Genomic DNA, 26,866 nt, shown 5'->3' on the forward strand with positions numbered 1-26,866 from the left:
CGGTTGTATGATGAGACAGAAAAGACGGCTGAGATAACATAACGTCTGTCTTGACATCTGTAGTTAATCGACTTTTTTAACGTTGATTGTTAATAACATTTTTTAATAATATTTTTATCTAGTCATTAAGGTAACACTTTATTTATTCCTTTGACATCTGGTTACTGAACTGAGGTGTGCTGTAAGGAACTGCTGTACTTCATGAATGTGTGATTTTAACAGAGCAGACACTATTAGATACACATCCATCCTGAAAGCCTTTAAAAGAATACTTTTTTTTCTTGCATGACTCCACGGTAAACAAAGAATCCAAAAAAGGGGAACATTCTAACATTCATCCTGAATGGATATCATTGACGACTACGTTTCACAACAGCAATCAATCAGTCAATGTCAATATACATTTACAGGCAGTACAATCCCAGTTTCCTTTATCCAGTCGTGCGATCAGTACTTCCCACACATGCATTTTTACTAAAATCATACAAAATAAAACTTTTGCTTATGACTAGCACTCCCTGAGCATGCTTTAGCACATGCATGTGAATAAGCTCCATTTGAGTAGAGTTCATGCACAATCATTATGTTTCAGCTAAAATGCAGGTGTTTGGAAAGTGCTGAGCACATGGCTGGATAATAAGACTAAATTATACTGCATGAGTTTTTTAAATTTGCAAACAGATGTTTGGATATAATTTTGCTGTTGTAGTCTCTGTTAACCTCAATTCACGAAGAATGCTTTCCTTTTTTGGATTCTCAATTCATGATAGAGTCATGCTGGAAAAAAGTTTTCTTCACGATTCAAGATAACTCACATTGAGTAACTGATAAACAAATGGTCATTCAGTCAGTATATATGTAGTAACATAATTCAGTGTATACTTTAGCCCTTTGGTTTTGGACATGATCAAATTAAAATCACACAGCACTACCAGGCCAGTTACATCAGAGTTTTACTGTAGTGGGAATAAATAAGGTGTTACCTTTGATATTTTAAATTTAGTTTTCTGCATATCATGCTTAATTATTTTTAGTTGGCTTTAATAACATCTAAAAGTAAACCATTTGCCTAAATTGCTTAACTAACATCTTTTTTTTCCTTGGTTGCTTACCATTACTTTCCCCCCTCTTCGCTTGGGTAACACCTGGAAGGCTGTGGAGGAGGATGCTGGTGCATATGTCACCGATGCTCCCATTGCCCCGGAGCCCATTGTCCCAGAAACAGTGGATAACACTGGTGCAGAAGCATATGACTTTAAGGAATATGACCTAAAGGAGTATGACTTGGGCGCAGTTGACAACAGGTTGTATGATTACGGGGCATATGATGAGTATGGCACGGCCCCGCCCAGACCCACGGCAACCTACGATGATGAAGTGGGGCCCGGGGTTGCTGCTGAAACTGATGTTTCTTCCGTAAGTACCACACCCTGGCCTGGTGACTGACGGGTGTGAGCATGAACAGCACGTATTAGGGACTCTGTTTGTGTTATGGACTCACTCTGTCTTCCAGTGCACGCCTTCCTAGTTGGTTGCTTGGCAGTGTTTCATTGACATGTTGAGTTTGGAGTCTTGCTGCTGTCTCATTGGTGTGTGATTGGGGATTTAATGATTGACAGCCATGATGGGGGCACTGCATGCATCTGTGTTTGCTTAGTAAGGATGTAACTGATTATTTTTTAATTGAGAGTATCTCATTCTGACACACTGTGTGCACAAGCAGAGAAATTTATCACACCTACACATTCTCTTGTCTTTCTTCCAACCTCATCTTTCTTCAGACTTCAGTCAGTGTGTGTCGGCCCAGCCCGTACACCACCCATACATACCCAACAAGCCACCCCCACCCACTCATCACAGCAGTCAAATGTGATTCCTCCCTCTCCTCCTCTGCCATTTTAACAAGCGGCCTCTCTGTGACATATCCCTCCCTGTATGCACAGCAATTAGCCCATAACTCATAGGCAGCTGTCTGCACAGTGCACACAAAACTCACACAGTTGTAATCAAGCTGTTATAGATTCCTTTCACTTTCCTCCCAAACTCTTGAACTCTGTCCTCACCAACCAACAGTCACAGCTTGTCACCTAGTTTGTATGAATATTAAACAGACATCCTATCCTTTTCTCGACTTTGTTTTATGTTTAACTATTTGGCCTTAGTTCTATTTAAATGTGCCCAATATCAGCACATCATCAAACAAGTTTGTGTCTGTGTGCCTGTAGGTATTGTAACCATGGGAGGGCAAAGACTTAATAGTCTTGTATGCCTTTTTAATACTAATCTACACACTTACTGCCCACCCTTCTACTTTTAGACAAGCACCTCCTAATTCTTCCTATCTCACCCCACCTTCACTTCCAAAACACACATACACAAAATGCAGCTGAACTTATTTACTTCCACAAATACAACAGAAAAGAAGACCATTAACTTCACTTAAATGTGAAATAGTACAGTGTTGGGCAGTGTCTCTTATTGTGTCTGTATATGTTAGTTTGTGAGGTTTGCTTGACCACAATAGCCTGTTTGCAATGTTTATTTGGTCACCATTGGCCACACTGCACAGTGGCAATGCAGTGACAGCATTGCTTCATTTCAAGCACATAGAGGTCCATTCTTGCTCATGACGACTAACATTTTGCCTGTTTGGTTCCATAATGTCATCCCACTTTGTGTTGTTCTTGATTCACTCTCTATCTCTGACGTAGTTACAGTAGTTGCAACTGGGTATATGATATTGATTAAGAAAAATTTGTTCAAGCACTAACACACATTCTTTTCACTGGTTGAATGGCCTCCTCCTCGCTCATCATTGCTATTCATTCACCTGTGGACTGTAGCTGCTGTGTGAGGAATGTCACCTCTGTGCTTGCTCTGTAACTGCAGGTTGCTGGTGCTGCAGGAGCCTTTGGCCAGAAGGGAGAAAAGGGCGAGCCAGCTGTCATTGAACCTGTAAGAAATGTGATCATGTCATTTTAGTTCAAAGTGTTCTGTTTACTGAGAGAGCTGCCAGTTCTTTCTGTCATTTTTATTATAAACTGCAAATAATGAAAAAACCAAGTGAATGAAGTAAACTGCTGAACTGGAGTTTTACCTTGTATACAGCGCCGGTCAAACACCCCAAACTTGAAGCAGAACCCCCCCCCACAAAGTTGACTCATTCTGAGCCTTTCTGTAGTGCTACTGCTGCACAGGTTCAGAACTTGTGGTGTGAAACAATGTGTTTCTTTTTAAAGGGTATGCTGATTGAGGGACCACCAGGACCCCCCGGCCCAGCTGTGAGTACATTGTTAAGAAGAAATAAATCTGTGTTTTGCACCTGAGCATAATTATACATTGTTGTCAGATTTTAATGAGCATGCCTGCTGGTGGTCTGCTGACCGAGCTTTGTCTTTTTAGGGTCTTCCAGGTCCCTCAGGCCTACAAGGACCCCCAGGCCCTGCTGGAGATCCTGGTGACAGGGTAAGTTATCATATATGTCCTCAAAACAGCCACATTTTCTTAGTTTTACTGACTGTCAATATAGTGCGTTCATACTACTGACTGATCGATCACTGACTAACTTTCATCATGAAAAGCCTCTTAAGTTTAATTATATTTGTCTTAGTTGTTAAAATAAAAGTTGACCAGTCTTTAAACAAAACTCCCTTACCAAGCTGAATAGTTGTTTTTTTTTAAATTGATGTTCTAATGCTGCTGACGTCAGTATTTTCTGTCCATTGAGATCAGCTTACAATCAAGTGTTAGCATGCAACACTGCAGCCACTGTTCAAATAGGCAACAGTCAATGGTTGAGTGTATATGTATTTATCATGTAATTGGGACACTGACCTGTGAGACATTCTGAGAAAAAAACAATACAATTTTCATCACCAAACTCCATGAAATCACATTATACAGCTGCATAGAACCATTTTTGAAACCTATGTTACAACAGCCACATGAGGTATGTTCTTTATTGGTGCCAATAAAAATATTTAAAATAGTTTGTGACAACCAACCTCAAGCACAATAATGCCCTCCAAGGTGTCTTATCATAAAACAGAGTAGAGTTAGTGGAGAAAACCTTCATTTGATTTGCTTGAGCTACACCTCAGTCATTATATTTAACTATTTATACTGTTCATGCATTATGAAATGTTTTTAGCATCATGTGCAAATAATTCCCAACTACAGTAAGACCTAAAAGATTTCAGTGGGTTTTTCATAGTTATTATTTTTGTAACTTGAAGAGTATAAGATGAGGAATGATATTCTGCAAGGGTTTCTCTCAGTAAGAGGTATCCATATTTAACACTTTGCTCTCTAGACTCTCTCTGTTCCCGAGATATGCAGCACACACTCACACACAAACATGCACACCAGATTTAATGGAAAAGGATGTTGGTTTTGGACCATAGACAGTAGCATGGTTTACAGATGGACAGGCCTGGTCTATGTGTGCTGGAGGAGGAGGAGCACATGTTAATCAAACTAACAAACAGCACACCTCCCGCATTTGCAGCTCCATCTGTGTGTCCCCATGTGTGTGATGTGTGTGTGTGTGTGTGTGTGTGTGTGCGCACATGTGAAAGTGTGTGTTTGTGCTCCTTTTATATTACTGCCACTGTTAACAACATACGTAACAGCACATTTTAAAATCAAAGTCAAAATCAAAAGGTCATTTCTTTGCTTGTCTACACTTTGTTGTACCTTCTTACAGATTTCAGGAAAGATTTTCAGTGATATACACCATCATAAATTCTTACCAAATTTAACCCAGCTGTAAATGTTATTATCTAAAACCCTAAAGAAGTGCACATGCGGGCCGTGTCACAATGCTAACAGAGTAGGGTAAGCAGTTAGATAGCTTTTATTTAAACAACATGAGTTAAGTTAGCTTTTTAAATATGATAACATATACATTACACACATACAAGCAGCTATGTGATTTGTATTTTTAAATAATCACTGAGGAAACAGTGGAGGAGGAGGAGGAAGAGCTCTTACACATGTTACAATTAATTTGATAAAGCTGATCATTTCATAAACCTTATGGTGTCTCTTCTGTATAATAGGGTCCTCCTGGTCGTGCTGGTCTGCCTGGTGCTGATGGTGTGCCAGGTCCCCCTGGTACCATGCTGATGCTGCCAGTAAGTGCTCAGAACAAGGCAATAGAATTGCATACCAGCCACCTTTTATCATGTAATTCCATAACTAGACAAACACAGGGTATTGAACAGTGCAGACAAACAGAATGAGTAACTGTTTTAATGCCTGTGTGTTTGTGTTCAACAGTTCCGTTTTGGTGGGGATGGTGAGAAGGGTCCAGTGGTGTCGGCCCAAGAAGCCCAAGCCCAGGCCATCCTGTCTCAGGCCAGAGTGAGTAGAAAAGGACATTTAAAAAAGCCAACAGGAAGCCAAAAGGCTGTGGACAAACCCCAACCCCCGCCCTGCTCTGCACACACAGCTGTAGGGGGAAAGGAGAGGAAGGATGAAGGAGACAGTATTTTGGTGGGGAGGGGAGGGGAGGGAAGGAGGGGGGGCTGCATTTCGTTGGCCTTGCAAGGCTAAAAGGAGACATGCCGAGCAGGGTGAAGAGCAACAACATAAAAAGGCCACTTTAAACAGATGGACAGACAGGAGAGACTGTTAAAAATACTTTAAGGGCTCTCGACCTGCGGGTGGGCCCAACCAACAGGTGTAAAAATGTCTTTGTGTATATGTGGGAGAGGAGGTGGGTGGTTAGAGGAAAAGAGATAATCTGGACCAGGTATTTAGGAGTTTTGTTGCATTTTGCACGATATCTCACATTAATTACAGTCAGAGACCACAGTGAACAAAGACATTATGTGTGAATATAAAAGTTTGCTGTTCCATAAGACAACATGACAAAATAAAAGTAGACAATGATCCAGAATGTGTACAACATGAGAGTGGACCACAAAGGATCAATTTATAAGATTAATGTGACAGATTAATTGTGCAGCATGTGAGCTGAATGAGAAGGGTATGCATGGAAATTTAGAATTAAGAATGCAATATGCAGTATAATAATTACAGATATACAATGGCTGCATTTTTAGTGTACTCAATGTAAAGTGGCAAAATTAAATATAAAAAGCTTTGTTTCTGTAAATGACCAATCGAAATATGTAACCAACCATATGTGTAATATTATGGGTAATTTACTAACCACTTCATAAATAAATAAATAAATAAAACTGATGGAAACCACAACATAAAAACACTGACACAACTAATAGTATTCATATTGATTTGATTGTATTCAGTCATAAAACAACACACACATAACAATAACAATAACAACATAATACTTAGAAATGCAAGACAAAAAGAAAGAAAGAAAGAAAGAAAGAAAGAAAGAAAGTAAAAATAGAAAAATTGCAGATTTACTTCAGTATGGAACATAAAAAAGACTTAGTATATGCCCCTATATATAGAGTATTTTTCCTCAGAGATGTAAACACAGTACTTTTGTGAATGGATTATTTTACCAAATGGAATTTGACCTTGTTCTTGTCTTTGTTTCTGTTCTGCAGCTGGCCATGAGGGGACCTGCAGGGCCAATGGGTTTGACAGGAAGATCGGGACCAGTGGTGAGTCCCTGCTTCTTTTTTGTTTATTTTCATGGCTGTTTGTAGGACTTTGGCTTTTTTGATTTCCAGCACCTGTTTATCATTTATTTTATAGTATATGAAAATTAAAGTTGTAGTCACTCAAAACTGTATGGTATATGCTTTTCATTAATATTTTTTTGTCAAAGAAAAATAATCTTGGGAAGAAAGCAGAACCAGGTTGCTTGTTTAGAGCTGTTTTTGGATCAGTGGTTGGTGGCTCAGTGGCCACACAGCCAGTATGTTAGGTTCTATCAGCTGCCAAGAAAATTTCATTCTGTTGTTGATCCCCCTCCTCCACCTTTCTCTTGGGCTTGTTGATACACGATCCACTATTTATCTGCAGGAGAAGGACCTACAAAAGAGACAAAGAATCACCCTCTGTTAGATCTGCTCTTCTCAGGGTAAAGGCCAGGCAGAATAATCTGAAATGATATGGCAGTAAGTTGATACAAATAGCAGTGGCTAAGATAAGGATAGTGTAGATTTTATCTTTTGCAAATGTACAGTGCCTCCCTAAAATGTGTCCCCTCTTGATTGACATCATATGTTTAAAACCCAGTTTTTCAGACATTCAAGCTATATTATGATTCTAAAATGTGTGTAATTACCAAATCACAGGTTTTGAATCCATATTGCAGTATATATCCCAAATCTCTGCCTAGACCAACAATTTAGCTTTGCATTTTTAGACTTAAGTACAGTAGATGCCAAAAGACACCCCGTTGTGTAAATGTAAAGTTAGGCTTCGTGTTAACTTTGAGCTATCAGGATCATTTCTTGTACATTTTAAATCAGATTGTAATACTTTAAATACTATACAAGCCTTGACTGTCCAAATGAACAGCGGTGTTTGTGCCAGCTCCACACAATTAATCTTTCTGAGACAAATTGTCATAGAGAGTCTTAGTAGAGTGAAAGCACTTTTAGGATCATGTTGTATTTGATTTTATTCACTTGAGTTCTCAGGTAGTTCATGCGCCTGTAGTAACAGGAATGTGTGGATTCATTTTTCTTCATGTGAACATGCAACAACAATGCACACAATGAGCTAAACATCGCCATCTGCTGTTTACTTTACACAATTGTTTCTTCTTTTCTGTGGCAAACTGCATGTGTCACAGTTTGAGTGAAAAATATTTTGACGTGTGGTTTCTGTGCTCTCTTTTAGGGTTTACCTGGTGCTCCTGGACTGAAAGGTGAAAGTGGAGACCATGGTCCACAAGTGAGTATTAAACAAATATCTTTATAAATCTTCCTCACCTGTGATCAACAGCCACTTCCCAGGTTATTAGTCCTCCATCACTAAGTGTTCTTCATGTGCCTGTGCAGGGTCCCCGTGGCATCCAAGGGCCTTCAGGACAATCTGGCAAACCTGGCAAGAGGGTGAGCGAACCCAATGACCCAGTCCACTCTCATTGTGCTGTGTGCGCGCTCACATGTCTCTGTGTTTGTTGTTGTGCGCTTGTTTGTACTCGTGGTCACCGCTCAAACGCTGAGAGGCTTATTTCCACTCCAACAAACAATTGCTTGATATGTGCTTAATCCTCGGATCAATGGCCAGGCAGTAAATCTGTCTGAAAATGCCAAAATGGAAAAAGTGGCCATGGATGTGGGACGCAATTAGTGTCACAGTGCAGTCACTCTGCAGGGCCAAACGTCTTGACCTAATTGGTTACTAATAAACATAAACCAGTCATAGGCAAATAAGTAATACAAGCTTGAGTCATGGGTCAACTGTTGGCCATCAGCTGATTTTAATGTCATAAAATATGATAAAAAGATTGCTTTTGGGAGTGTAAACCTATTTGTCTAATACGCTATTGGACTCATTTTTTGTACGATCCTAAAATATACTAATATGGAAACCAAGGGAAAGAGGTTGTGGTTTCAAGGGGCCGTATAACATCTATGGAACAGAAAAGCTGAGAAAAATGAGAATGAAATATATTTCAGGTTTTTATATTTATATGGTATTCTCATCAGCAGTCCTTGTTTTAAAACTTCTCCAATGTTGAATACTGGCATAAGGCTTAAGGATGCTCTTTTCTCTTCCTTTATTCCACCTTGATTTTCGTCTATGTTACAGTTTAATACTTTGTTAACCAGAGACTTCTGTTAATCATGTTTTTATTTTATTGCTCTTTGGTGCCAACACTGTCTGCAACATCAGAAGTACTCAGTTCTGATTCAAGAAATATTTAAATATTTAATCTAATTTTGTTATCAAATATTTGTTTTTAAATATTTTATTACCGACAGGACTTTCAGAATCCAACAAACCACCTTAACAAGACGAAAAGAGAAAACAAAAAAACTTCTAATTATCTTAAACAAACATGGCTTTTCTAGAATTTCAAGGGTGTTTCTGTCCTTATCTCAGTTCACTATCTGATTACAATATCTTTATCCATCTTTATGTCTGTGTAATTTTTCTGCTGCTGTTTCTAAGGGCCGTGCTGGAGCTGACGGGGCCCGTGGAATGCCCGGAGAGCCAGGCTCCAAGGTACTGTATGCCATCACATCATTGTAATGTTCATGTGACTAACTTCAACTTGGAAATAGAGGGTTTTTTTATAAAGCATCACATTGACTATACTACAGCCCATGATGATAGATGTGTGGGGTTGTTGTGTGATCTGGTGACATCCTCTGCTGTATTTCTGCACAGGGTGACAGAGGCTTTGATGGACTGCCTGGACTACCTGGTGAGAAGGGACACAGGGTGAGTACAGTATGATCGTTGTCATCACTTCAGTTTGCTAAAATCGTATTTCAATATGAACAACTTTTGATGTTCTCCAAAACATGTTTTACTCCTTTACTTGTCCTGGACCTGTGAGATTTGTCCACTGAAAATAATAATGAAGCAGATTTTGAAGGAATCCCTGTGTTTTGCCTGAGAAACAATGCCTGATACTTATGCGCAAAACACAATGCTTCTCATACTTTTCATTTGATAAGTCTCAAAACTGGCATTAAAATAAAATCCCTTAGTTATTGGGGATTTGTCTTCTTAGATTACTATGATTTCCTGAAGGGTGGGGTATCTTTTACATGGCAAACGTTTTGGATGTAATCAAAAACATTTGGCTGCAGTCACCGGTCAGCGGTCAAAGATCATGTTTAGTAATTTGTGTAAATTTCAGTGTGATGAGTGAATAACTGCAAAGTCATGAGGGTAATAATTGAGTAAGAAATAATAATGTGTTTCAGTCCTCTAATGCACCTGCATTATTAAGACTGACATGGAAAAATGTATTGACAGCATTGCACTTAAGACAGGTAGCCATGTTTGATGTGTTTCAAGTTTGTAGAATGAGCCGCAGTTTATGAAGTAGATTTCGAAAAAGAGATTGCTTTATTGTGGAGGGCAGTTGAATATAAAACAAAGTGTGTCATCTTATTGGTGACTGCGTAAACATGATGAACTCTGCTTGGACCAAGATTAAAACATTTAGGTGTGGTCAGTTTATAAAATGAATTAACCTGAATTTGTCTCTCTTTCTTATTTTCTTCTTCTCTCAGGGGGAGGTAGGGCCAATGGGACCCCCAGGTGCCCCTGGAGAGGATGGACAGAGAGTAAGTACCTCTTCTTTTTACTAAAATCCTTAACGACTTTTACCACTCCACTAACCACTTCAGTTACATCCGCTGTGGTCCACCAGCTCAGCCTCGAGGCAGCAGCAGCTGGGCGGAGACTATGAAGTGGGGAGGAGGAGAGTTTGTGTTTAACCTTAACCTCCCCATAAAACTAACTCCCCCACTCTACCCCCCACCTCCACCCCCAGGAAGCTACTGCATTCAACAATGTTTGGTTAGGTTGAGATTAAGCCCTGGCTAAGTTGGCGATAGATATTTTATGTTTCAATACAAGATGCAGATATTTACCTCAGATTGCATCTGTTAACATTATAAAGCATGAAACACTGAACCTCCCAGATGAAGACCAATTCAATATATTTACCCTGACTTTTGTCTTGTCCTTCTCGTAGGGCGAGGATGGAGAGATTGGGCCCCGAGGATTAGCCGGCGAGAGTGTAAGGCTTGACTGCTGATGCTTTTGTTTCATCGGGCTATACCAAACATATGGGATTCCAACATGTTGCAACAGGATCCTCTTAAAGATTGTTTTGCAAAGCTTCTCAGTTATCTGATCTCTCTTTGACAAAGTTATCCACCAGAGGACATGATTGCCCTATTTATCTTTGTTTAAAGCACATAAAATAAGTCACTGCTTCTCATTGTTCACAGGGTCCTCGAGGTTTGCTGGGACCTCGTGGTCCTCCAGGACCCCCTGGATCTCCCGTACGTACCACCACCTTCACCATCCTTTCCTCTGATATCACTTCCTGTAATTCATTTAAGGTATTAGAGCATTTTCTGACTTGTCCTTTGCAGGGTGTTGCTGGAGTTGACGGGCCTCCAGGTGCCAAAGGAAACATGGTATGAACACAACTTGCTAAAATGACTAAAATATCGCTTTATCAGCCCCTGTGACTGCACAAAGGTCATTCCTATGCCTCAGAGGACCTAAGTAGGAGGGTAGTCTCTTAAACAGGCAGCACGGGATCAAATGATAAACTGTGGCATAAGTTCTGTTTAATAATAGGCAAGGCTTCAGATTTACAATAGCTAATGAATGAAATGCTGCGTTAGGGTCAAACAGGTAACCTCAAGCTTTGTTTTATGTATGTAGTGTATATTTTATCATTGCATAATGACATTCAGTCACAGCTGGAGTGCACTCTATTACCAGAAAGGGACATTTAACAATGGGATCTTTAACTAATAGAAACCCATAATATAAGAGACAGATCCCTACGTTTTGACTCTGGTAGCTCCCCACATAGATATTCCAAAGCCACTACATGACATGTTGTGTTAGTCAGGGTTGCTTTTTCTTAACAATAGAATACATTAGGGTCATAAATTGGTGTAGACTTCAGGGGGGATGCAGGGAACTTCATCATGAATATTGTGTGCATTTGTCCTTCCACATAAAATGTGAAATTAGCAGACATTTACTTTGATAAAAATTAAAGACATTTACCCCATAAACTGATGCAGAAAAGGCAGAATTGGATGCGTAAAACCACCAGAATGCAGTAAATTCAGTGTTCGATGCTTAAAATTTCCTGGAAATGGATTCCAAATCCCCTGTTTTATATGTGTCCCCCCAAATGTTAAAACGAAACCTACGCCGGGTTCACGGCCTCAGATAGTTTCTTTTCGAGTAAATGAGACAGGACAATGGGAGAAGGTTCACCAAAACACTTCTTCAAAAAGTAATTACTTAATCAAATAACTTGCAGAATGAGTTGGACATCAAACAGTTTGATGATGCTGGAGGTAGTACTGGCTGGTAAAGAAAATACTACTAAGTCTACTTTACTCCCCACCCTTTTTAACATACTTATATATGGTCATATGAAATCTTTAACGTAAATGTTGCCATTGGTTAGTGAGTTACAATTCAGTTTGTCATTCAGGGCAGTCTGTGACTTATCATCTAAAAATTACAGCCTCCACTTGGCTCTGGAAACATCTTAAATAAATCATGTTTTGTGCCATAGTAATTTATGTTGTTGATTGGCAGAAGGTGGACGATAACATGAATCATTTAGGTGGCGGGATTGGGACAGATGATTATTCTGCGACTCATGTTTAGCTCTGACAACCTCCATCTTTTTTCAGGGACCACAAGGAGAACCAGGTCCACCCGGACAGCAGGGAATTCCAGGAACACAGGTGAGTGAGTCAATCATACATCCATGACACCTATGACAAAAGCAGATAAGGAGCAGTATCGATTCATACATCACGATGTGGTAATACAGTGAATGACCACTGACACACTTGTTTTAGGCCTCATTGCTGTCTATATCTTCCACCACAAACTCCACATGTAGTGAAAAACAGATTTACTTCGGATTCACTGTTGACAGCTTGTGAGCGTCAAGATAATTTTGATTAATTACGAGTTGAACAGCTTTATCTTTACGGCATGGCATAATGTTGTTTGTGTCTTCAGGTGTAAAAGACAATGTTATGCTTTTTTGAAGTTAAATTTGAGGCATCAAGTCAGAAGTTGACCTGTCAAATGAGATGATCATCTTCATTTTGACTTTTTGAATTTTGCCCTCCTCTCTTCTGCCCCTCTTCTATTCCTCCCATCCCTCCCTGGAGACATAATAAGTGTACACACACATGCACTCACGCACACATGCACTCTCCACACAGAGTCTTCTCAAATATTTTTCAGGGGTTTATATTGGGAAGGGGAATGTTTCGAGGCTGATCCATTTGAAAGCACCTTATTCATGTTGGTGGAATTCCTGCAAAGCTGCCACACCTGTTGGAGCAAGCTTCAGTGCCTCAAATTACCCCTGTGACACACACACACACACACACACACACACACTGGCACACACCAGGTAACCACCTAGAAACACATATATAGCAACACGTGCACAAATATTTAAGTGTATGCATACTATAAACATGCAAGATGCTAATATGCCTACAGACCTCCCTCACACACACACAAACACACACACGACACAAAGGCAAAGGCTGAACAATCCTCCACTAGTCAACTATTTACAACTCCAACAAACTCTTCAGTTTATCCGGCTTGTGTGTGTGTGTGTGAGTATTTAAGCATGCTTGTTGTTGCTATAGCAACAGACTCTCATTTCTATGTGTCTCTGTCTCACAGGGTCTTCCGGGTCCTCAAGGCCCTATCGGACCACCTGGTGAAAAAGTATGTAACCTTTTGTTATTTTTCAGTGGAAAAAGTAAAGAATTAGAGCACAATAAGGGCAATATGAAATTATAACCTAATTCACAGTTTCAATGTAAAGTATTCATAGTCACTTAAACCAAACTCTAGGTAACAAAGTAAAAATGAGGAAAAGTTTTATGACTGGCTGTTTGGAGCCTGCCCTCTAAATGAACTCTATGCTGTAGCTGCAGTAATAGTAAATTCTGAAACTAGTTTGTAACCTCTGATCTTTGACCATGTTTTTCTTTTCTTTTTTCTTTTTTTCCTCACACAGGGACCTCAGGGCAGGTCGGGGTTGCCTGGATTACCTGGAGCTGATGGGCCTCCTGTGCGTGCTCTTATCACCTATATACGTACATATTGTATATCAGTTTTACACACATGCACATACTAACATTAATATGACACATTTTTACTAATATCACATTCACCCAAATCTAATCTTCACCCTAATACTATTGTTTTTAAATTCCTTCTGTCAATGTGGATGCCACATACACGTGTATGTTCCTACAGCTTTACAGAATATGGTATAAAACCAGTTTTGAGTGAATGGTGGATGTAAAGGTGGTAACATCGTAAGCACAAGTTGTTGTTTTTTGACAATACCAAGGACCTGTGTTTAACCCACCATTTTCAACACAGAGCTGGCATGTGTAGGACCTTTTCAACCAGATCTGGTGACTTATATTATTCTCATCAAACTGTTACACAATACATGGGCATGGCATGTAAAATTCCACATTTATTAACAAATATTACAATAATAATATTAATTTATAGTTTTCAGATTAGTTCATAGCTCTTGACATAGCCAACTCAAAACCATCTTGTGGAGTGATCACTCCAGCCACTATATATTGACCTGCTACTTGAAATAAATGTGGGCAAGGAGCATGAAGTGGAGGGGCATTCCCTACCTCCTACCCCCTCACTTCAGGCACCTTTGCTCAGACCACACACATTGTTGAACTTGGGATTCATGATAAATTCAGCTACACACCTCTTAAGTTCTATGTCTTTATCTTGCGAGGTTGTGACCCAAATGCGTTGAAAAAAAGGGTCCACAGACAAACAGACAGACATATAAACTCTGGCAAAAAAAATTAAATAGCTTCTGTGGCAGTTTACGCTTCAATAGGTGTCACCAGGACCACATTTTTATAGACACGCAGAAAGACTCACAGAGTGAAAACAAAACAATGCCAGCTGTCATGACGCTGTCACAGCTGGCAGAAATCCGCATCTAAAAACTTAACCAGATGTCTAATATTGGGTTTTAGATTCTAAACATTTGTGTGTCCTTAAAGAAAGTTAAGCCAACTTTTTTCAAATAAAATGTGTTGCCTAGTTTCAGACCTTTGAATCTGCCCACTCCACCAAGTTGACTGATTCGTCTGGCATCATGAAATGAAACGGCGGATTCTTGGTTGGAAAAGCAATCGATTCAATCAGTGCCACAGGCAGGATTTTAAGCTATTTTCAAACAGTTGTTTAGTGTTGTCAATATCGCCCAACATCGTGGTTTGTTTTTATTTTGCTCGACTCTGCTTGACTCTTGACTCTTAAAACCTGTATGTTGGTATGGCTACACACCAGTGTCTTGACGTTAGATTCCGGCGGATAGGTTGGTCTCTAGTGATGGTTAGGAAAAAGTCAGGTCCCCCCCAAAGAGATCCATTAGAGTGGCCCCAATGTCAGACTGAAGATCGAAACAGAGTGCAACGACTTGACAATCCTGTGTGATATCAGGCAATAAATTGTGTATAGACTAGGGGTGCATTGTTTTGATGAGTTTACCCTTTTGCTGCACAGAGCCTCCTTGTAAAATACTGCAGAACTGTGCCTCAGAAATCTCTCAAGGCAAAGAAATACAAGAAATGTGCCTTTGAGTTTTATTATTCTAGACCTGTAGTAGCTCATGTCATTCCTCCCTTTCTTGCCCTCGCTAGGAGAGGTGTGTAAGTTCAAGAGGCAGGCAGCCCTTAGTCGCCCTCAGGCCCCAGAGTCTGGTGATTTACAGCCTTCTGCCTCACCCTCACACCTCAAACTGGAAGTGCCAGGTGTTCGCAGCTAAAGGTTTCCATATGTGTGTGTGTGAAGGTGTGTATTGGGCTGTTTGTATGGGCATGTCTACCTGCCCTTTCACCCTGACACCACCAGTGGCCACCGCAGAGGGGGAGTGCATGCTGACATGTCTGTCACTCAGAGGACCTGTACATGCTGGTGTGAATTAGACAAAATTCTTAAGTTTTGGAGCAAGTTTTATATGGATTCTCAGTGTTCAGCTTTGGTTGGAAAAGGCACATAAAGGTCACTCTGTGTGAGTTTAGTCAGTGAGCTCCTTGCTTTGCCATGCATTGTATAGGATAGCACAAAGGCCTCTTCCCCCTTTAAATTCACATATACCACACTTCTCGTTAGTGAAGTTGCTTCACCATCATAAATTATTCCATTCCAGCTGATAGCTGGTTTGTTAACACCATTTTCACTGTGTTGACTGTTCAGTTTAGAAAACAACATTATAGAAAGCACTTTAACCACTTCGTGACTGCTTATTTTACAGGGTCATCCTGGTAAGGAGGGTCCAGCTGGAGAGAAAGGAGCCCAGGTAGGTGGATTTAGGAAGAAAGTGAATCATTTGGCTAAGATATTTATTTGCATGTGTGTGTTGGTGTTGGTGTGTGTGTGCTGCAGTGGAAAGACTATTAAAATGCATGAGTGCAGGTGAAATACATGTAAATGTACTAGAAAGATAAATCTTAGGCATGCAATCAATAAAGAAGAAAATAATGATTTGAAGTCTACCTTTATAGATAAAATTAATGACAACATTGATGATAATAGTGTGGTTAACAGTGTGGACACTTTGAGGTATCCTCCACCATAACCATACAATGTTTTCTCTTCTTCAGGGTCCCTCAGGTCCACAGGGTCCAATTGGTTATCCCGGCCCTCGTGGTGTCAAGGTATGTTTTCACTTTGATCATGTGGGCATTTGAGTGACCAACCGCACTCATTCCTCACCAGATAATGAATTTCTCCCCTGCTATATTGTACATAATTGTTTTGAATTGTATTCTGTTATGTTTGTGGGTAACCTCTCTCTCCTGTCCTATAGGGTGCTGATGGTGTCCGTGGTCTTAAGGGGTCAAAGGGAGAAAAGGTATAAACTTCTGAAATGCTAAATTGTTTCCAAGTCATTTCTCAATTTGCCTGTAAGTTCAAAGCCACTGAGCAGCCAAAAAGGGTGATAAATCATATGCCATATGTTAATGTGATTATAAAATAAAAAATGTTTGTCTGTTAATATTCTGACCCATGACAACATTCATGGTGATCACATTGAGATCTCTGTCTTCTGTTGGCAGTGCTGTTTAAAAAGTACTTTGACAAGTTGAATCAACAGACTAAAGTCAATTCAATGGGTTTATTTCTATCAAAGACAACGTTTGCTGTCTGAATTGACATGCTGTATGTCAGAGTGTTTGTCTTGACTTCACTCAGTTTGTGAGAAAGGTGAAGACAACAAAATAAAGTTTGGGAGCAGCCTGTAAATATATTCATGTCACAGACATTCTGTCTGTAACTGTGGCTGTCTACCTGTCCTCCCAACTTTGTTATGACTCTTTTGAGTAGATGGCTGCTGCAGCCTAAAAGTACCATGCCGAGGTCAGTCGATAGCCATCTTCAGTGGAGACAGAGACTTTCTTCGAGTGACCCTCAATCAGTTGTTGAATGTAAAGCTGTCAGCTCGAGGCTTTCGTTTTCAAAGAACACTGCAATCCATCTCAAGCACTTTTGAAGTGTGTGAATGTGTGTGTGTCACCACATAGAATTTAAACTAAGCTGCCTTTTAATATGCATAGCATTTATTTAAGATCAATATAGTTATGCTGCTGTATAAAATCCATTGTCTGACTGAGGTCTGTTGTTCTCACTACAATGACAGGTATTCATATCATTTTTTGAGTCATTGAATTATTTATACTGTAGCAAAGATTCAAAAGCCAAACCTTGAGGAAAAAGGGTTTGTTATGAATAAAGGATGCGCTTTACCTCAGGTGTGTGTTTGTGTGTGTGTGTGTGCATGTGTGTGTTTGTGCCTGTGTGTGTGCGTGTGTGTGTGTGTGTGTGTGTGGTATTGGTGATGCGAGTTGCTAGCAACAGACATGCTCAGTGCTGCATTATGCATCAGATAGGTTTGAAAACATGGACAGGTGACAGACTCGAAAGAGAAAGTGTCAGTGAACAGAGACAGAGGTGAGGAGAATATCGTTCTTCAGCATCCATTTAAATATGTTTCTATAATGATTAATATTTCACTTAATTAATATGTGGTTTAATTGTAGGAAATCTACATCTAATGTATAGCTGTATCTTTGAGAAATTGTTGTGTCTGAGCATGAGATATTTTTTTAATTTATCAATTTATCCCAAATCCCAAATGCCTAAAATCAGTTGGTGCAGGTGCACATCAACAGCTAAACACAGAATCCCTTACATATGCTGTTCCGCTATCTGGCCAGCAGATAGCAGCATCAATCCTGTGATCCACAAAGTGAACATGAGCAGGCTGATTTTTTTTTTTTTTTTTACAGATGTTCATTAAATACAAAATCTCACAAGACTTAATGAGTTCCCCAGTGAAATGAAGAAAATAGTTTCTTGGTGGGAAATAAACAAATGCCGTAGATAACAATATACTGTAATGAAATAACCGCAATGCAATAATTCTTTTTTTTTTCATTGCAGGGTGAGGATGGTTTCCCTGGTTTCAAGGGAGACATGGGAATCAAAGGAGACCGGGTGAGGAGCAGTAGCTGTCAAACAAATAATTTCACTCATGTCCAGTTGGAACTTTATTTTTTTGCCAGCTACCATAAATCATTCTAATATTCTGTGTGTGTGTTGTAGGGTGAGGTTGGTATGCTTGGGCCCCGTGGAGAGGATGGTCCTGAGGGTCCCAAAGGTCGAGCTGGCCCCAACGGAGAGTCAGGTCCCATTGGTCCTGCTGGAGAGAAGGTAACAGGGCTCAGTGACTAAGGATGCTTGAAAGCTGATACAAGAATCAAATGTTTTCATCTCAGTTGCTCTTGATGTGTGGTGTTGCTGGGTTTACAACTTGTGCTGTTAATGTCTCTTAGGGTAAACTGGGCGTCCCAGGATTGCCAGGTTATCCAGGAAGACAAGGACCTAAGGTAACTTAGCATCACTCTCACCACAACAAGGGATGTTTTGAGTTTATTCACACCAGTCTGCTCTGTTATCAGAACTACAAAATCATGGTTACAACGGCATAACACAACAGAGCAAAACGTCCTCATTGGATGATTTTTACTTATGGATTTACCATAAAAGGATTTATTAATAGTTGTTCATAGTGAAATATTTAGCTTTTAAAAATTAACCATTTTAGTGCATAACCAGTACGGAGTGACAGTCAAAGAAGATAAGTGTAAGTGTATAAGATGCATTCCCGGAGAGCAGGAGGGCTTTAGTGCAGATCATTTGTACAATACATGCTTTACACCCTGCTGATAAAGCAACATTTTAAAAGTTGACAGTTCAGTCTTTTAAATATGGTACCAAAACAAATCTTGATACCATTTTATAATAAGGTATTTACAAAGCACTTATAAGTAGTAATTATTGGCCTTATTAATGGGTCATACATCATTAAATGCTTTATAGATCACTTGATGGCCATTACTATGAACAATTCTTATATTGCCAGGTTGTAAAAAAAACAACTTTTGGCTCATGTTCATCTTCCAACAAAGTGACACTTGCTTTGTCTTTTTAGCCTTTTAATTAATCATAAAAATGTCATTAAGAAAATCATACCTCTGTTACTCTCTAGGGGAAATTAGTTTTTTCTTGTCTCTGTGTTATTTTTTTTTACATTACACACACACAGAGGCTTGAAATACACACGCATGCACAACAGGACTTATACACATGCATTCATGGAGAGATGTCAGAACGCGGGGGCTGCCCATAGACAGTTGCCCTGAGCTGTCTAGGGCTCGGTACCTTGCTTGAGGGCACCTCAGCAGTGCCCAGGAGGCAAACTGGCACCTCTCCAGCTGCCAGTCCATACTCCATACTCCATACTCGGTTTGTACAAAGATTTGAACTGGTGACCCACCAGTTCCCCAGCCAAGTCCCCACAAACTGAGCTGCTGCTGCCAGCAAGTTAACATCTTTACCGCAGACTTAATGGCTTATCAGAAAGTGAGAAACCATTGAGCATTACCAATGTTTATTATTATCATGAATAATGATTTAGAAAGAAAGAACAACACCTAAAGGAATATTTTTCAACCTGGCAACCCAGAAACGTCATCCTTTTAATTGCTTATAATTAATATATGAATCATTAGTAAATTATTAATTGACCTGTTGATTCTTATGCATCAATTATTTGTAAACCATTAATTATTTTTTTATTATTGTAAGAAGACAGTACACCATTTTTGTCACTTGTAAATAATGAAGCAGTTTGCTCTAGTGTTTCTTGAAAATCTGCCCTCCCATGAACAAGTTTGGGCCTTGATCGTACTGATGAACAGCGCCCTCTTCTGTCTGACATGTTGTAGTTTAGAGGCTGGTACTGGTTGAACATTTTCGATGGTTTAGTCCCATTTTTGTGTCTTTTGCAAACTGTAGGAATCAAACATGATAAAGTGAAGTGTGACAACAGTCTGTCCTCCTATGTTATCAAAATTTACCAAAACATGGACTAGCCAATAATTTAGATCTTTCTAAAAGATGGTGACATGTAGTTGCATATATTACAGGTGCAGTATCATATAAGATTATTATAAAACGTAATTTATATTGCACTGCTTAATCTTCACACATTTAAGATTCAAAATTTGTTTTATCATCATTTTTCATTTATTTGCATACACAGAATGAAACAAAATACCGTTTCTCACCAGTTCCTTTCAGTGCATTTAAAAAACGGCAGTAACAAATATTCTAAGAACAACTATCAATCCAATAAAACAAACATTATCAACTTCCTAAGATAAAAACTAAACAGACATATCAGACACGCAATTGAGCATTGATACCTTGTACCTTATTATCACACCTGCTGGCCATTATCCACTCAACATGTAGATTCAAAGGTTACCGATACGTCTAATGATCATATAGAAGCATTCCTCTAAGGGTGTGTTGAAGTGAACATGAGTTGATGCTGAGAGGTGCAGCCAGTGTGGACTCTGATGAAGCAGTCTTAAGGACTGCCCATAGGACTCACAGCTGCAGCACACTGTTTTATTATTGTCCTCACACCTCCTGTGTATTTTTATGCCGAAGTTTGACTAATAAGTATAAGAATAAGTATTTTAGTAATGAGCAAAAGCAAAACATTTGATTTACAATTTTGAGGTTTTTGTGCGGTTCAGACTGCTTAGGGGTGGAAATGACTCCAACACAAGATTAACTAAATTTGTAAGTAAATCAAAGTTCGACAGTTTTGGGCATTTTATAGAGATAATAGTTCATTACACATAATCGAACAGTCTTGATTTGCAGTAATCTCATGAAGAAGTCAAGGTTTGTCACTGATTTACTTTTTATTGAATGTTCCCTATGCAACGTGTGGTGAGGTGCAGCAGGATGGGTAAGCTGCTTTTTAATCCCCTGTTCACAGAGTTTGACTAAAGAAAAAATCATGTCACCTTGTCTTGTGTTTACAGAGGTCTAAGCCTTTTGTTTTAAGTCCTCCTCTCTTTGTGTGTGTGTGTGTGTGTGTGTGTGTGTGTGTGTGTGTGTGTGTGTGTGTCTGTGTGTCTGTGTGTGTGTGTGTGTGTGTCTTAATCATAGAAGTTTAGAGAATTCACCTGAGAAACTTCCTCTCCTCTCACAGCTTGATAAACATGGTAGAGATACCAGAGTTGGGAAAGTTTATGAACTTATATATTCTCTTGGGAGGGCAGGAAATGTTAGGTTACTTTTGTGTAAAACTCTGACTTCACAGGAATATTGAGAATGTGTTTTACACTTTCAATAGATTCGTAGTTTTAATGAGAGTTAAACAGAACTGAAACAGAGACCTTTAAAAAACAATATCATTGAACAATTGTGAAAGAACAGAACTCATGCGGAAATGTTGGAATTTCATATAAGGGTCATGGTGTTAAACTCCAGGATGTAGCTGAACATGATATGCAACAATATTGCAGATAATATAGCATGAACTGTTATTATCATGCATGCCCTGACCCATCCAGCATCTCTCTATTTTCGCCTCCATGACATCTCCCTCTCCTATTGACAGGGCTCGAGCGGTTTCCCAGGGTTCCCTGGAGCCAACGGCGAGAAAGGAGCCAGGGTAAGAAAACTCACACACACTCATCGAGCACACACACTGTGCCTGTTTGTGTATGAAAATCACCATACCATCATATTCCAACACAAAAGAAAATTGATTCCTATTATAAAAGCATGTGTACAGAGACTTGGCACGAAAAATAACAGCAGCAAAATTAATGTTGGGGAGAGAACAAAAGATGTGGAAACAATTGTGCTTTCATTGAGACCTTCTCCTCATTTCTAGGCTTAAAAAAAAAAAAAAAGAAGCGCTCACACAATTTTGAGAAATGCTAAGTGTTGATGGTACAAGTTTTGCTTCCAACAGTTAGCAAATATTTTTCTGGCTTATCTCAATTCATCTTAATAAAGCTGTTGAATCATGGAGGTAATGACAGAAAAAGTATCCATTTCAATTTATCTCAAATGTAGAAAGTCGAGGAAGGATATTATCTGTTTTCTTTGTTGAGTACATCAGAATCATTTAATGGACACTTTGAAGTGCATTATCTCACTTTTGCCTTGGCTACCTGCCAATATTAAACACTCAATACTTTTTTTTCATTAAATCTAATCATGTCCAGTGCCGACTTAAAGCCAGGAAGCAATTTCCAGGTCTTGTAGAAATATTTTCACTGCATTTGTTGGCAGGCTGATTCTGCTGCTTTTACTTAAGCAATTCTTTGGTGTCATTCAATAAGTGCATATTGCAGCTATAAACACGCAACTCCATATTTTTTGTTGTTTCATTGTTTCCATATTATAGATATTAATGGTCATAACTCACATATTTTTTATTGGTAAACTCTTGCAGGTAAGATGTGTCTCAATGCACAGAGGGGAATGTTATTTAATACAACTACTGTTGAATGTATCTATTAAAGTGCTGTAATGTGAGACTACTAATTTAGAACAGGAATAAACTGGTCTATAACTGGCATTGTGGATGTGATTTTAGCCCTTTTTCTGTAGGACACATGTTAGAGTGCTCTCAGAAGTATATGAATGTTGAATAATGATGCACAGAAAGTAGGTGTGAGTGCCTAAAATATTTTGCCTTTGGTTATTTAACAGGGCATTGCAGGCAAACCTGGTCCAAGAGGGCAAAGAGGTCCAACGGTATGTATTTTTCCCTTCGTGATTTGAATGATTTAATAACAGCATAAAAAAACTGATTAAATTTTGTCAAAACATCTTGTATCCACCTGAGTTGTATGAAATCTAACAGGATTTTTACATAATTTGTAACTTGAATATAATCTCACCAGACTTTTTGTTTGACTTGAATTTTTGTCTCTCTCTCTCTCTCTGCAGGGTCCTCGTGGGGCTCGAGGAGCCAGAGGTCCAACAGGAAAACCTGGTCCCAAGGTGCACCAACTTACCAGCTTATACTTGTTGCAAAAAAACACACTGTCACACTGATTTTAGGCTCTTTACCAAGCCATCGGGAACAGCGCCAGGAAACTTCCAGATCTGCCACAAGATGCCATTGGGGCCTAAATGACTTTTTCAACTTTTTTAATCAGAATTTGGCCCTCATTTGATCCGATAACACTCCGAAAGTCTGGAAAAGATTCATGATTCAATCATTTTATCCCCATTCAGGTTTGCAGAGGGCTAAACTCAAAGTTAGTTAATCAGCTGGTGAAACTCTGTTGCTTGCTCACTGGGTGCAATGATGTGAAAGATCCAGGTACTTTTTTGATACCCGAGAAATCAACCTTACTGGCTTCATGTGCACAAAGCAACTCTCATAGGCCCTGCCTTCAATGTTGTATCCAGTTCTCTCTATAAATCCATGCTTTTTACTAGGTAGGGGTGTTGCAGTCAAGACCACCTAAAACAAGACCAAGTCATAACAAAGACCAGAGTGTATCAAGACCGAGGCAAGATCAGACCAGCGCGAGTTCAACATTGCATGACACACTTTATAAGCACTTCTCAAATTGGTGTGAAAGATCCAAATTCACATTAAAATACCCACAGAAAACGTGATTCCTCTTCAATCACTTCTTTTATTGGCATACTGTATACTGTAAATGTATGTATAAGTGTAACATGAGAAATGTCTTGGTAAAATAATCATACGGCTATAAAAGGCATTGCAGAGGTAAATTTTATGTGTGGGAACTTTCCATTTGTTACCTATGAGCAAACAAATACAAAAAGTAAAGAGCTGAAATTATCCTAACCATTTTTATTCAACATTCCTTTTTTTTCACTGACAATTTAGTGATATCCCTGCAGTTGTGGTCTTGACGGGTCATGAAATAAAATCCCCTTTGGCCTCTTTGGCTGAATCCTAGATAAGACCCAGTAAAAATGCAGTCGAGGCCGAGACCTTTTAAAAGTTGTCTTGAAATGAAGAATGATCTTGAGTACCACAACACTGCTGGGTATTTCTCAGTCAAGCAGAAATGAAACTTGACCAGTAAAATTATGACAGATTTCTGAACATTGCTGCCTTCTACATCTCCCATTGAGCCCCATGCCAAATATTCATAGTGTCAAAACATCCCTTAATATTAACTGATGATGATTTGTTGTTGTGTGTTGCAGGGCACATCAGGCAACGATGGGCCTCCGGGCGGGCCTGGTGAGAGAGTAAGTCTATCCCACTGTCTTCTGTCATCCACCTCTAATAAAATGATGATAGTTATACTCAATTATTGTAAACTTTAAGACCTTAATGTGAGTTGATTCAAATTATTTCAAAGTATGTTAGTGTAGTAACCTTCAAATCTTGCCAAAGTACTCAAACTCTCCAATGTTCAATGATAAATTAGGATTTAAAAAGAAGAATCTAGAAGGGCAAACTTGCAAGCTTTTTGTTTTCCCACTAGGAGCTCTAACTGGTCACTAAATGAAATGATTCATGCAGCACTTACTCAAACAGATTTCCATGAAAGACAAGATGATCAGCAATGGTTAACTGGAAATAATGGATTTAGAATCATTCAAAATTTAAAAAGCTTTGTTGGTAATGCTCTTGATTTGTTTATGTTTTCTATTTCATCAACACAAAGTTATTCTTTGTACTATGCAGTTTAGCTTTACTGATCAAGACAACTAAGACAACAAAAAAACTGCTGCTGTCATACTCTGAGTTTTGCTTTGATGCCATGTTCTTGCTTTGCTATTGGTCAGGGTTGTAATATAATGCATTCTCATGCATCAAGTTTAAACAATAAAGAAAAGACAATTTTCCAAACCTGCATTTATTGAGCACTGAGGTAGTTGGAGGTTGGCCTTGTAAGAACATCCTGATCATGTGAGCTCAACAAGAGAGAGAAACACAGTTTTGAGCTCATTATCAGGATGGTCTGACCAGGCTACTCGTAGGTGGCAATCTCTGCAGTTGCTGAAGATAAAAGCCTTCCAGCAGCGCCACCTTATTTAATTCCTCTTATTAGATTTTGTTAGATTTCCAGTGGTGTTTAACTGCTGATTTGATTTGGGGTGTAACAAACAAAATGTGAAACATTGATTTTATTCAAGGGAAGTTAAAAAAAAAAGCATGAAACAAGAAAGGCAGCTCCAGAAACTGCTCATTTTGCAATGACATTTTCCCAACAGTACAGGGGAGACTTTATTACAACTGTGACAAAACATGATGAGGGCAGGTTCATCAAAATACAGAGCTGCTCTTCTGTTTGATGAAAGCAAAAACAGGAATGAAGGAGTGTAAGCAAACTCTTTGAAGGGAGCTTCTGCTTTCCACATGAACTACGGTAACACACCTCATTAAAATACTCACATTCAGTACGTTTCTTTTTTTTTTTGAGTGAGGCACGTTTCTATATTTTCACAGCTTCCTGGGAGAGTGAGTGACTTAAAGTAATACAGTTTCATTATTTCTGAGTAGGTAGTTTTGTGTTTGTTTTTTTTAATTGCATTTCATTTTTTCTCCCAAATTATTACATTTTACTTATTAAGGTAAGACAAAAAGAAAGACAGTACAGCATTACTGAATTTGCATTATTTATTTGCTTATTTACACAAGTGAGCAACATGAAAATAGAAGAATAAAACATATGGCATAACACAAGACAAGTGGGGAACTAGACTCAAACACACCTAATGTTCAATGCCACACTGCTGTGTGAATCATGAGCATCATTTAGTTTAAGTTTAAGCATCTGTTAGTTTTGCTAAAACTCAACTGTGAAGCTGTAGGTTAGCTTTTGGGTTGGTTAGAATTAACTTCAAATGGGATCTGACTATCAGGGGTTAAGCTTGAATGAACAAGTCAAATGACACAGTGTTCTTTCCTGTATTTTGAGTATGCATGTGTCTAAAATTCATTCCTGCCCTCAGTCTTCAGGACTTCCCACAGAGTGCAGTTGAACCCCAATGAGGCAGATGTTGATTGGCAGCTTTTAACTTTGGAAATACATGATTGTATGTGGGTGGGGCGCAATTCTGAGTTTCAAAGTTGTCAAAAATGTTTCAAAAAATCTCATAAAAGGGCAGGGAGGTAAAGTAGGCTCAAATCTGATGGATGAATATATTTAAGAGATAAACTTGAATAATACAGTCAGCTTTGAGTCATGATTTTAATGCATTGGATTAAATCCACTTGCATTGGATACTTTATATGTGAATAATATTTAATCTCCCTAAATCCCAAACTCTTATGCTACTTAATAACATACGTAAGGGCTTACAGAGTATATTAAATACTGTATAAGTAGCTTTACAAAAAATGTCACTTCATCAGTGTATTTCACTGTAACAAACCCTGTCAAGTTATGTTGTGTAAGTGGCACAATAAGTTTCACTGTTAGTATGCTGATGTGTGCTCAGTTTTCACTTGTGCCCTTTATATCACTGCTCCCAACTATCATTACGTCACTAAATATAACGATCAAATATACATGCACTTAATTTTTAGTGGGAATATACACTGAATAAAATAATTAATAATGATTAAATGTTACTTTAACATCTGACTAGCTGTTACAAAACGTATGTCACAACCAGTTTGGTTAGCTGATCAACATACCAAACTTAATACAGTAAAGGAAATAATATAGGATACAATATGATATTTCTGGATTATCTAATGGCTTCGACTCAAGCCCTCAAGCCCAAGTGGAATACAAACAGTCATTTAGAAAATCTCCCTTTT

At 38.9% G+C, this 26,866-nt stretch overlaps 1 protein-coding gene across 1 annotated transcript in view; it reads left to right on the forward strand.

The window, feature by feature from the left end:
- col11a1a (collagen, type XI, alpha 1a) overlaps positions 1–26,866 on the forward strand; it is a 93,223-nt gene that overhangs the window by 26,036 nt on the left and 40,321 nt on the right. The window contains exons 8-35 of the mRNA XM_042510329.1: positions 1,153–1,416; positions 2,890–2,955; positions 3,240–3,281; positions 3,403–3,465; positions 5,061–5,135; positions 5,281–5,364; positions 6,546–6,602; positions 7,792–7,845; positions 7,953–8,006; positions 9,073–9,126; positions 9,292–9,345; positions 10,149–10,202; positions 10,616–10,660; positions 10,875–10,928; positions 11,022–11,066; positions 12,318–12,371; positions 13,342–13,386; positions 13,682–13,735; positions 15,974–16,018; positions 16,323–16,376; positions 16,529–16,573; positions 18,163–18,216; positions 18,325–18,432; positions 18,555–18,608; positions 21,704–21,757; positions 22,810–22,854; positions 23,050–23,103; positions 24,295–24,339. Coding sequence (XP_042366263.1) covers positions 1,153–1,416; positions 2,890–2,955; positions 3,240–3,281; positions 3,403–3,465; positions 5,061–5,135; positions 5,281–5,364; positions 6,546–6,602; positions 7,792–7,845; positions 7,953–8,006; positions 9,073–9,126; positions 9,292–9,345; positions 10,149–10,202; positions 10,616–10,660; positions 10,875–10,928; positions 11,022–11,066; positions 12,318–12,371; positions 13,342–13,386; positions 13,682–13,735; positions 15,974–16,018; positions 16,323–16,376; positions 16,529–16,573; positions 18,163–18,216; positions 18,325–18,432; positions 18,555–18,608; positions 21,704–21,757; positions 22,810–22,854; positions 23,050–23,103; positions 24,295–24,339 — 1,776 coding nt within the window. The remainder of the gene's footprint in view (positions 1–1,152; positions 1,417–2,889; positions 2,956–3,239; positions 3,282–3,402; positions 3,466–5,060; positions 5,136–5,280; positions 5,365–6,545; positions 6,603–7,791; positions 7,846–7,952; positions 8,007–9,072; positions 9,127–9,291; positions 9,346–10,148; positions 10,203–10,615; positions 10,661–10,874; positions 10,929–11,021; positions 11,067–12,317; positions 12,372–13,341; positions 13,387–13,681; positions 13,736–15,973; positions 16,019–16,322; positions 16,377–16,528; positions 16,574–18,162; positions 18,217–18,324; positions 18,433–18,554; positions 18,609–21,703; positions 21,758–22,809; positions 22,855–23,049; positions 23,104–24,294; positions 24,340–26,866) is intronic.

The sequence above is a fragment of the Plectropomus leopardus genome, chromosome 21 (genome assembly GCF_008729295.1).
Source record: "Plectropomus leopardus isolate mb chromosome 21, YSFRI_Pleo_2.0, whole genome shotgun sequence".
NCBI lineage: Eukaryota > Metazoa > Chordata > Actinopteri > Perciformes > Serranidae > Plectropomus > Plectropomus leopardus.